Below are 12,903 nucleotides of genomic sequence, written 5' to 3' on the forward strand. Positions count from 1 at the left end.
ATAATATGTGATGTTGAATGTTAATGGAAGTTGATCTTTAATTGTATGCACTATGTTGTCTACTTACTATCTGGTAAACTATTTTAATATGCAAAAGCTAGCAATATATACTTCACAGTGGTCTATCATTTCAATGTGTGGACACACAAAATATTATTTATCTTATTTACACTATGGGGGTTTCAATACAATAATAATCCACTCAAAAATGCTTTTGCTTTAAACAACTGCGCAGACCTCACATAAGGAGACAACATTTAAAACAGTTAAATAAACACACAGACTCAGAAGGCTACACTTTAAAAATAAGCGTGGTTTATAAAACCCAGATATGACAGGATCACCAAAGTGTATACAGAAATACAAATCAGACCATCAGTAAAACCATCATAGCACAGCGCAATACACTCAACATGTACAAACTACTCTGCAAAAGGGGGATTGTAAGACATTTCCTTTCAACTTTTCTTTTTTTAAAAATGTCTCTAAACACATAACCACGTAAGTTTTATCAGTTTTTAAACCCTTTTTTTAGGTACAACCATCTATTAACTACAAACATTGTCACAGTCATCTATTTTTAGAAAGAAAGAGTACAACATCAAGAAGTAAAGATGCAGCAAGATATCAAGCACTTAACATCATGGATTTAGCAAGCAATAGAATCGACAGATCATTGGGGCTTTCCCCCCAGTAAGAAAAAGTGATATCAGGGCTTGCCTATCATTCAAGTCTTTTTGTGCAAAAACAGAAAAAAAATCTACAAAATAACCCTCAAACTTGAAGCTTGAAGAGTTCTCCCACCACTGACCTCACATAGTTCATTTGGTCAGTTATTACTATTAATGTGTGTAATTGTTCATTTTTCTATTCATAAAGAGTAAAAGAAGTTCCCCTGCTTTTTGATGTTTAAATGTCGGCACTTTCCAATATGAGGTTTGCTCAAAACCGTAACCCCCCTCCCTCCACCTGCCCTGGACACAAGCCTTGGGGATGAAGGAGCAAGGACAAATCAGAAAGAAGCACCAACAAGATAAGACCAATCACATTCCATATTAACTTACTGTATTTTCTTTTCTTTTTTTCTTTTTTACACGTACACAGTTGGACAGTTATTACACTAAAAGAGTGCAGGATTGTGAACAATCAAGATGCTCCTCATCACCTAAATACTGCTTGTCTTAAAAACAAGAATTTCAAAAATGATATAGTGATTCTTACCCACATAAAGAAAAACAAATGAAAATATGTACAATTAAAATTAAAGCAGCATGCAGGCAAGACAGTTGTGCAAAGCAACACAAACAGAACTGACGAAAGGGGATAGAGGGTTTGTGCTTGCAGTCTGGGTTTGGGTGGGGTCAGGGGTGAAAAGAGGAGAGACAGGGAGGGGCTTAAGAGAGGCTGAATGAGTGTGCATGTGTGTACCTGCGTTTGGGCGGGAAAGAGATGTCAAGCTCTTACTTAAAAAGGCGCTGAATTGCAACAACTACAAGAAAATGAAAGGCGACCTTGCAGTAGGATGCTCTTTGGTGAGGGTTAGGCTGACTGCCCTGGTGGTCTGGTCTTTGCCTAAGAGAATTTCAGATTGCACAGGGACCCAAAACTCCAACAAACACAGCATACAAAAACTTGGCACGTAAATGACTTCTGCATGTTGGTTTGTAGTAACTATAATGTAGATGCAAAACTGTCCATATTAATGGCTTGTGTTTATGAAATGTTTTGACAAATAGTAACATAAAGCAGCAGCACAACTAACAAAGACTATTATAGTGGCAGCCTTAATTGAGGACAGCTCTTTGTCTACAATCGGTACAACAGCACACAAATCTACTTAAAAAGGCACAAGCCATTTTATGTCATTTTTGTCATAGTTGGTTTTCACATTCCAAATAAGTTACACTATTCTGCTTGAGTTTTTAGTGAGAATATTGTTAGGTCCCTCATCCCCACTACGTTGCATTAACAGCACTAATAATGCCAAGCAAAAAGAAGACAAAAAATAAACAAACAACAAAAAAAGCCAACAGCACAGAACACACACATTGTTCACTAGACACAACTCAGTGACTGCATGACCGAAACACAGCTTAGCCACAGAGTGAAAGATAGAAACGGATAGACAAAGCAGGCAGTAACACAAGACTGATTACATTAAACCTTCCTTTGAAAAGTCTGGCTTCCCATGAAAAGGGCTAACCCACCTTCAAAGTTACAGCCGAAAGAGATTGTGCTCGCAAAGGTGTAACAGATTCCATTGCCAGTATGTTGGGATTGCAAGCTCCAAATGTCTGCACGGGTTAACCATGCGTCCAACAGATATGCCAAAGAAATAAAAAGGGGCAGAGGTCAGCTGTACATCACCCGGGCGTTTGTTTCTGAGGTGACTCAAAGAAATATGATTCAGTTACAAGAGAGAAAGAGCAGAAATAATACAAAGGCAAGCCTTGATTTTATCCACAAAATTATCCTTGGAGAGTTGAGGGCAGGTGTGAACATAACAGAAGCAGAGTGGAATGTACCTTTTCTTTCTCGCTTCTGCTGCTATGACACAACACATTTATAAACGCCCCCTGACTGGCGTGGGCTGGAGAGGAGAAAGCAGAGGCCTAACCGTGAGTTGCACAAGAACGCAAAGCCATAGCACCTTGTACGGAGAGCAGGAACAGAGAGCCAAGTGAAAATGGGAAGACCACTGGATTCTTATTTCAGTTTGTGCATTATAGACTACCTCACGCCACTCCCCCTCCAACTTGCCTGCTCCAAGAGACAGTGTGGCCCTGTCTTGTCAGATATCACGCATATTCATTTGCAATCACGCCACATCTAATTTCACCGGTTAATCGATTGATGTGGATCAGTTTTCATGAAAAGCAATAAAAAGCCCAAGCGTTTCAACACAGTCAAGGTAACAAGTATTCAAATTTTTTACAGCTACTTGGTGATGCATGGTGTTTTTGTCAACAATCCACAACTGTTTTCTGAAATTTGGACAGCTATATTATTAAAAGAATGTTTCAATCAAATTTACAGATTTTAAAGAGGGATCATTGGAGGACATTTGACATTTGATATATATATAACATCAGTTGCAGGATTTTTCAGATTTTCATCAATTGTCAATCCTATGTAAAATGCCAAGGTAATTAATAAATTTCCTGGTCATGCCCTTTGTACTGACATGCCCTTTGATTAACCACAACAATTGTTGCCCTTGACCTTGTGCACAGGGATTAAAGGGGCACTTCACTTCCTGTATGCACCCTTTAAATTCCTGTGCACAAGGTTGCTCCTAACCAGAACCAAAAGCTACCAACTCGGTCTCCCTGAGCTGTGTAACATAGGCCCCTGATTTATTTCTGTGAAAAATAAACTTATTTTGAAATTGTTTACTTCTTGTATTCTGGACACATTTCTGCAGACTACAGGTATTTATTTAAGAGATTCTTAGGTCAGTTGTGCATTGCCTTGATTGCCATCAGTAGTATTTTCAGCTCTGGAATTCAAATGTGGATCCAGCAGGTGAAAACCACAGACCCTCCCTACGTCTACACATAGGGGACTACTACCCTGCAAACATAAGCTACTTGGTCCAGTGTTGGACACTGAGGAATGTAGCGTGCCAGTGCTAGCCCAGTAATGCCACACTACATTTCCCCAACAGTACTTTAACAGTCAGGAGCCAATGCTGGTATTCTGGAGGTCTCAATTAATTACCGCCAACATCTGTTTTGGTGCCTGGAGCCAATTGCAGCGAATCTATTACAAGTAGAACTAGCCAAATTCTAACTACCAGCATGAATGCATGAAATATGACAGTGCCAGTCAGGCAGCAGCTAATTGCCAGAGAGCAGTACTTCAGCAATTAGTGGCAGCATTTGTCCAAGAACAAACCACAATAATGATCAAGCTGGAGGAATTTTGTAAGGCCATTGCTGGTAGATAATGCTAAAGCGTTCTTGGTGGCCTTTAGTAATGCAGAAGAGCAAATTTAATGCTGGCCCTCTGATAAAAATAATGTAAAGCCATCCTTGGGCCAAATGGATCATGTTTACTGGGTAAAGCCTCCTAAATATTACTAAAGTATAAGATCATGTACCCCAGATAAAACTTGTACTTTTTCAAACACCCAACATGGAGGCAGTCATGTGACATGCATTTGGGGTACAAGAACAGATACCAATCTTCTGTGCTCCATATGTGTGACACAGGTTAACCTGGACTCAAATAAATTACATTTATAGGAATTTCTGTGATTGTTTCCATAGATCATTTTCACAGGTTTAAGAAAAGATTCTCCTTAATGAGCAGGTAAGCATGCATTGTAGAATATTAATAACATATAATCATTCAAATCCTCAGCTCTAGTCACCTCCAGGATAGTTTGAGATCTTTATCAAAAGCATTATCATTTTCTCCATTACAGTGAAACAACAGAAAAGTCAAGTGCGTTTTCACAAATTATACAGTTTATGACATCATAAAATTATTGTGCAGGAAAATATCTGTTAAATTACCAACAGCAATTATTAAAACAAAAATCTATTGCCACAAAAATGTGAATGAAAGTGGAACATCATTATGCTGTTACACAGAGATTCTGTAGTTCCTCACCCTCCGCACCTCAATATGCCAACCCTTATGGCTGACCTGCTGAGTTCACACCTTTATAAACAGCAGTCTACTCTTTAAAACACGTTCATTTATTGTGCTACTTGAAATGTCAGGACAAACCAGCAGATTTGATCGTTGAGGCTCAGGCAATGGAGAGTGGATATGGCATATTATATACACACTCCCAAGCCCTCGAGTTTTGTTTTGTTTTTTTTCCAGTGAAGCTCAGTACAAACATATACAAACCCATTTGACATTAGCCGTAGCAACTATGTGCCCGGCAACACATTTGACATACCAGAGGATATTCCTGGATGCTTAAATGTCCTTCAGGTGGCATAGGAGGAGGGACTAAGTTCAGTCTCCTCCCCCTTCATGAAAGACTGCAGACACATTTCTATAGCAGGACGTTCAGCATTATCAACGCAGAACACAAATCACTCATATTCCTCTTCAGCTGAACGTTTCAAAAGAAGCTCAACAAAGCTTGAGTTGCACTGGCTGAGGAAAAAAAAGAACACAATAACACAATAGAAAGATTATCTAACCTGAGTGGGTAGCAGAAAAGACAGCCTCCCCCTGAACTGTTCACCTCCCCCTCACCCTGTCCCTGCAACAGCCTCACAGTTTGCGCACCGTCTGGCACAATGAGGGGCCGCCCTCTTGGTCCCCAGTTCAATAAAACAGTCTGAAAAACGATCACGGAAGCGAAAACAGGAGCACAGGACTGATCCAGAGGCTGCTACACAGAAATCTATCCCACGCACAAGATACAATGCCCTGAATTCATAGAAGCAGTGCTGTCATAAACGTTAGCCTTGACAAAAAAAAAGGACAGAGTAAATGACTGTAATGCAAAATGAGGGGAATGCATCCAAAATGGACAAAATTGGATGATAAGTGGATGAGGAGACAGACAGACAAAAAAAACTGTCAAAGGCCTAGTACAGGTTTGGTCCGTGTTCTGCAAACAGGGAGAAACCACCTTTTAGTGCAAGTGACCATTATTCAGAGTTACTAGAACCTTCTGTATCAAGACTAGGCTTGATACAGTACACGTCCGATAAAACAAAATCTGAAAACGGTGGAGCTCTATAATATAATAACTTCACAGAGCAAACAGAGCTGAAATAAAGCAGGCCACAAAGCGATCTGTACGCCACACAGACAACACCGCTGCATGCCTAAACCATCTGTTTAGAGACTGAATTACACAGGGTTCATTAAAACAGAGGGTTCATTTCTACCCAATAGCCTGGCAGTCCAAAATGGATTTCCCAGAAGAAATACAAAACGACTAAGACTGTCGTATTTTCAAATCTACTGACCACACAATATACGGGTTACTCTTCCAAAGCAACACAAATCTACCAATCCAAATATATTGTATATATACACAGAATAATACAAAAACAATTGTGCCAAAATGAAGTTATGGCTACAAAAACACAGTTATGCAAGACTGTGCAGCCCTGGCTCATATGATAATAGATATAAATAAGTGATTTTGAAATGGCAAAAAAATCCATTTCTACAAACACTGAACTTTGTGAAGTAGACGCTTGGATCAGCTTAACTAAATGACAGTGGCTATGAGCCTTTTTCAACATCATATTTAACATGTAAATTATCACAACAAAAAGGACATTTTCATTATATTTTTGGCAACAAATAACGTTACACAATTCAGCTATTTATCCGCAACACTACTTTGGGAGCCCGCAAGAAATTTGACCACCTATCCAGCTCTCTGACTAGACCACGGTAGTATCACATACACTTTGGCACAACCAACATTCCAGAAGGTGGATGCAGATCTTCCTTGAGCGATGACCTCTGAACCGTTCACTGGTGCGGAGCTGTGATAGGCAGGTGTATGGGCGGGGCTTGCTCTCCGGAACATGGCTTAATTTGGGCCACCTGAAGGTTTTTTAAACACCCAGAAAAAAGGCTCTCTGCCTTCAGTCAGCAAAGCAGGAGCCACAACTCAGCTGTCACCTTTTCAAACACTTACACATTGCACAGACGCTCAAGCCATTCTCGTTCTCATAAATAACAATAACAAACGAAACCCGCAAAATTAGAATAATGTACATTACAAAAATTAAAAATAAACTATGTATGTAGTTGTTTTTTTCCGTTAGTTGCTTTCTGTGCACTTTTCCTGCAAGTGCATCCAGGGCTGTACGCTGACTCCATGACAACGTAAAGACGAAACGAACCAACAGGATTAAAAAAAAAAACAAGATCAAATAAAACCCCCCAAAAAAACCATCCGTGAGAAACAGTTTCTGGATGAGCCGTGGTTATTGTCTGGTTTCTGAGTCCATGCTCTGTTGTCTTATTATTCATATTAGTCTTTGTGATTATTAATATCTTCTCCCTGTTGATCCTGATATATAGATTATATAAATGTTTGTAAACAGTCATTTGCTTGCTATGTATGTATCTTCAAAAAAAATAGTTTGTGAGATAAACCCCTAAACAAATATACAAATTAAAAAAATGCATGAAAAAATAAAAATAAAAATAATGTGCACAAATGTCTAATTAAAAATGTGTTATAGGAAAATCCCAGGAAAGGGTGACTTTTCCAAGTGTATGCCAGAGAGCGCATGTGTACATATGTGTACAGCAAGTGCAGTATCTATGCGTGACTGATCAAATGAGAATGCGCCTGTTTGTACAACCGCTTGTGTCTGCGACTAATGTGATTTCTCTGTGTCGATGTGTGTACACGTGTGAGCGTGTGTGTCAACAGGATGTGTGGGTCTATGGGGTGTATGTTTGTCTGTATGTTAGTGCACTAAAAGGCTGTATGAGTGTGTGTGGTGTACATGCGTGCATGCTTAAGCGATATATGGTATGTATCTGTGATGCAGGTGTGTGCGCATGTGTAAGGGATGTGAGTGTGTTGGTATTAGTGTGACTAAGAAATAGCTGTGTCTGATTATGGGAATTGTTTAAGTTAGTGTGTCTAAGGGATGTGTGTGTGTCTGTCTACGGGAGTTGTTTACAATAGTGTGTCTAAGAGATGTGTGTGTGTTTGTCTATGGGAGTTGTTTATGTTAGTGTGTCTAAGGGATGTGTGTGTGTCTGTCTAAAGGAGTTGTTTACGTTAGTATGTGTAAGGGATGTGTGTGTGTGTCTGTCTATGAGAGTTGTTTATGTTAGTGTGTCTAAGAGATGTGTGCGTGTCTGTCTATGAATTGTTTGTTATTGTGTCTAAGAGATGTGTGTGTGTCTGTCTATGGGAGTTGTTCATGTTAGTGTGCCTAAGGGATGTGTGTGTGTGTGTGTCTGTCCATGGAAGTTATTTATGCTAGTGTGTCTAAGGGATGTGTGTGTGTGTGTGTGTGTGTGCGCGTGTGTCTATGGGAGTTGTTTACGTTAGTGTGTCTAAGGGATGTGTGTGGTGTGTATCTGCGCAGAAGGTGCAGAGAGGCAGCTCTGTGATGCTCTGATTGGACAGCGGGCTGGGGGGTGTGACCCCAGGCATCGAGCGGCCCCTCAGGCTCATGTGTAGGCCTCGTCGTCGGTGTCCTCTATCAACACCTTGGTGTCTCGGGTCTTGGATCTGTGGGACGAGAGAAGAAATGCACGTCATAGTCCATCATGAACTAAACCCGATCAATGCCCTGTGTGTCATTAGTGAGAGCAGGATAAGATAAGCCAGCAGAGGCAGAGACCCTAGGGGTGTACAAGTCCAAGCTTGACAGAGTGGTGGATACTCTCTAGACAAGTGGTAAACAATTAATCTAGATGGGCTTACTGTCTAGTTCATCAATACGTATTCTGTTTACGTTCAGGATGCAGCAGGACTGTGTGATATGCAGCAATAATTATCAAATTGAATAATGGTCATCATCACCATGAGGTGCATTGTCTTTATTTTTGTCTTTTGTTCTTTAATTATACTTGATGCGGTGGTAAACATTCAAACTTCAAAGGCTGTGTGAAATAATTCTGGGGGAAAAAAACATCACCACTGTTATCCATCAGGTTCTCATAAGCCAGCCAATCAGCAGCGAGGTCGTACAGCTTCCATGTGATCATGGAGGCTGCAAAGCCTTGCTGCTGACTGGCTGTCAACCCCTGGTAGATAAGCACTGGAGACATTTTTTCCCCCAGAAAGACTTCACCCGGCCTCTGAAGTCCGGATGTTTCCTACCGCATCATAATCGAAGAGACAAAGAGAAAAGTAAAGACGCAGCAGCGCACGGAGGCGATGAGCGTTTCTGCGTTTGGTAGCGGTGCGGCGGGCTAGCGGGCTAGCGGGCTGCGAGCGGAGGGAGGGCCGTACTGGGAGGACAGGAGGGGCCGGCGCAGGGACAGGCTGTAGCTGCGCTTCCAGCTCTTCTTGCCCTGCCGGTTGCGCACGCCGTCCTCCTGGTCCATCATCTGCTCCAGCAGCGTCTGGTCGTCGGCGTTGAGCGGCGCCACCGAGATGTCCCGCACCGCCCGGAACTCGCCGCAGTTGTTCAGGTGCTCGTTCTCCAGCCGGAAGAAGTTCCACACGAAGCGCCTGGCGGAGGAAAGCAGTGGTCAGGCGCCCTCACTGCATTTACAGTGCTGCCATCTTACTGCCTCAGAACTGCTGTGCAGATCCGACTCACCTGAAGACTTCCAGGGGAGCCAGGATGGTGGACAGGATGTCGGCGGCTGAGGGGAAGACGTCCATGGTGGTGAGGGAGAGCTGGATGGTCCAGGCGAAGCGCAGGATCACGTCTTCCACTATGGCACAGTAGTAGTAGGCCTGCGCAGAACAGTGACATAAAGCGATGGTCAATAGAGACACATTCAAAAGGCCTGCTATGCACAGGATGAAAGACAGCGCTGTTTTACGGCTCAGAGTGACAGTGTCATCGGTCAGCATCATCACTGTTGAGGCGGTTGACTGGCTGATCCACTGTGTGACAGGGTGGGGGCGTGTCTGGTGGAGCGGGGGGCGGTCCCTCACTTTCTGCGGGTAGACGATCTCCTCCCTCAGGAAGGTGTTCTCCCCGGCGCTGCGGTCGAACAGGCCCCAGTCCATCTTCAGGTCCCAGATGAGGGTGTAGCAGGAGCTGATCACCGAGGAGACGATGAGCAGGTAGAAGAAGACCTCCGCGTCGTCGTGGCTCTGGGCTGGGAGGCGGAGAGACAGAGCGTCAGTCTGGGCCTTTACCGTCCCCGGATCTGCCTTCAGGCAGCACATCCAGCGCTCCAAAACAGGCCGCGAAATCTTTCACTAAACTTCCACGCTTAAGCACTTTCAACGCACGTCCAGCTGAATCTCAAACAGAGGCCTGCCCCCGAATTAAGATACAGCATGTGATGACTATTGAATGCAAATACAATACTGAAAATTGCATCGCAGCAAACATTAAATCAAGTCTTAGATTGTTTACTTTAATATTAGTGTCTAATACAAATTTCACATGGATAACAGCTGGGAATAGGTCATTGATTTAGCGCTTAATGAATGCTTTGCTTCAGTGAAAGCACATAAGGATCGATTCTGCCTGTACAACAGAGTACTTTCAGTGAGATGAACTGGCAGGACTATGTATGGGCAGGGATAAGCAATTAGTACTTTTAGTCCTGAGGCCTTTTAGGCAAAGGCATTCCATCAGACAGCAACACAGACACATCAATAGCTGCAATTTAAAATGAATAATTCCATTAAATTCATGAGGATGATAACTGGCTTCAGAACGAAATTACAAGAATGAAACTCAAATATTCCGAGTGACTTAATGGTATTATTATTTAGAATTGAAGCACACTCACTGTATACTACTTGTATGTAGTCAAACATTAAAAACATATGGCTGCATGCTTCATCAAAACCAACAATAAAAATATTAGGCCTTTGCCACCCACTACATGGTGGCCATTTTGTATTTTGACCAGTAGCTTGAGCCCTGATGGCTAATAAAGGTGATAAGCACTTCTGGGCTATCATATGCTATTGTACATGATATCCACTAGAGGGAGGCATTCTACAATGAATACATAGTATGTGCCCATACAGACACTAGATCCAAACACTGACTGAAGGCTATTATGAAATATTTGTTTAGTGCTTTCCACAAGCCATTTTTAAAATATCTTTTCAGATTCGTTTACAGGGAGGGTTACACTGGTTTACAGTAGACATCTTCACTCCTAATCCAGTAATAATCTGTCACCGGTAGATTTACTTCAGCGTTCAGACAGGTAATCCAGTGTTCTGACAAGCTTACATCTTACTCAGGCCACTGACACAGCTCAAATGCCCCTGCTTTCATTAAAGAGCGTGCGCCACTGGGGCCTGATCACCCCCAGGCAAATTCAAACACTAATTACACAACACCCACACATACCTTATTCATAGTGACAGGACAGACGTGAGCTGTAGAATCCTGTGACAACTGTCACCATGACAAACAAGGCGTGCAGGCTCGCAGTGACAGATCGCGCTAAGTGACGCTACCGCTTGTCACTGGACGACACACTCACCACTTCCTACTGCAATGCAGCCTAAACATTTCACCAGTGAAATTTATACACCGCAAAGTACACCACCTGTATCACACAAGCAATATTGATAAAATAATTAACAGACAGTACAGTGCTTGGGAAATCTCCAGAATGAGCCACATAAAATACGTAAAAAATATGAAAACAGTAATATTCCCACAGGGAAGGCTGGGGGTTAGATAATGGTGTAGGCTGCACTTTCTTGGCACAGATCGGGTGAACTCGAACCCTTCAATGGGTAAGGTTGATGTCACTCAACGCTTAATGGTAAAAGGCCCCAATTTCATAATTGAAGGGCAAGGAGACTTTCACATTGGGCACTTCATACCAAAACAGTGTATTTTATGACAGAAAACAAAAATATGGCAGGTACTGCTACATGCTCAGATTGCCGATTGTGTGTGTGTGTGTATGTCCGCGTGCATGCATGCATATGTGCATGTGTGTGCATGCCAGTGTGTGTTTGTGTATGTTTGTGTATGTGTGCATGCGCGCGTGTGTGTGTGTACGCGTGTGTGTATGTGTGCGTGTGTGCATGACTGTGTATGTGTGTATGTTTGTGTATGTGTGCATGCGTGCGTGTGTGTGTGTACGCGTGTGTGTATGACTGTGTATGTGTGTATGTTTGTGTCTGTGTGTGTATATGTGCACATGCGTGCATGCATGTGTGCATGCATGTGTGCGTGCCTATGCGTGTGTCTGTGCGTGTGCACTTGTGTGTGTGTGTGTGTTTGTGTATGCTTGTGTGTGTGTGTATGTGCACATGCGTGCATGCATGTGTGCGTGTGTATGCGTGCCTATGCGTGTGCCTGTGTGTGCATGTGTGTGTTTGTGTATATTTGTGTCTGTTTGTGTGTGTGTATGTGTACATGCGTGCATGCATGTGTGCGTGTGTGCGCGTGCCTATGCGTGTGCCTGTGTGTGCATGTGTGTGTTTGTGTCTGTGTGTGTATGTGTACATGCGTGCATGCATGTGTGCATGTGTGCGCGTGCCTATGCGTGTGTCTGTTTGTGTCTGTGTGTGTGTGTATGTTTGTGTCTGTGTGTGCGTGTGCACGTGTGTGTGTATGTTAGTGTCTGTGTGTGCGTGTGCATATGTGTGTTTGTGTATGTTTGTGTCTGTGTGTGCGTGTGCACGTGTGTGTGTATGTTAGTGTGTCTGTGTGTGCGTGTATGTTAGTGTGTCTATGTGACAGGAAGCGCGTGCCGCGCAGGCAGCAGCCCTGTGCAGTGTCAGAGCCTCCCTCTCTCCAGCTGGCTCACTCCACAGGCCCCGGGCTGAGACATCAGGAGAGGAGGACCAGAAGCTGGGCCCGTCCTGACAGCCCCACTCATCCGGGGCCCTGAGCTCCAGCGCTGAGAGGGGCACAGCGCCCCCGTCAGACCGCTGTGTGCCCGGGACACCCGCCGATCGTGCCACCTGCTCCTGGCGCTACAGCCCCGCATGCCAATCTGTACCTCCGTGTTTAACAAACACAAACACCACCTTCTCAGCATAATCATCAATTAGCTATCTGTCCACACTGATACCTTTTCTGTGTGGTTTTCACTCCCCGCTAGCCCGGTAGCCAATCCGCATGCTACGTTAGCATAGCTAAGCATCTACTAAATCTGACTCTGCTCTGATTGAAACTCAATGGCTATAGTGGTCAGACACAGTAATATGTAAAAGGATAATTGATTTTTTTTTTTTTTGAACCCATTTTTCTAAACCACTTCCACCATGCTGATCAGTAATAAGAATATTATCACATTTTTCTTTGTGGAGCTTTGGTCACCCAG

At 43.1% G+C, this 12,903-nt stretch overlaps 1 protein-coding gene across 1 annotated transcript in view; it reads right to left on the reverse strand.

Moving 5' to 3' along the window:
- Positions 1 to 293: 293 nt before the first annotated feature.
- Positions 294 to 12,903, reverse strand: part of xpr1a (xenotropic and polytropic retrovirus receptor 1a) — a 94,798-nt gene continuing 82,188 nt past the window's right edge. The window contains exons 12-15 of the mRNA XM_035414628.1: positions 9,578 to 9,744; positions 9,234 to 9,373; positions 8,921 to 9,142; positions 294 to 8,194 (exon numbers count right to left, since the gene is read on the reverse strand). Coding sequence (XP_035270519.1) covers positions 8,134 to 8,194; positions 8,921 to 9,142; positions 9,234 to 9,373; positions 9,578 to 9,744 — 590 coding nt within the window. The 3' untranslated portion in view covers positions 294 to 8,133. The remainder of the gene's footprint in view (positions 8,195 to 8,920; positions 9,143 to 9,233; positions 9,374 to 9,577; positions 9,745 to 12,903) is intronic.

This window comes from Anguilla anguilla, chromosome 4, assembly GCF_013347855.1.
Source record: "Anguilla anguilla isolate fAngAng1 chromosome 4, fAngAng1.pri, whole genome shotgun sequence".
Classification (NCBI taxonomy): Eukaryota; Metazoa; Chordata; class Actinopteri; order Anguilliformes; family Anguillidae; genus Anguilla; species Anguilla anguilla.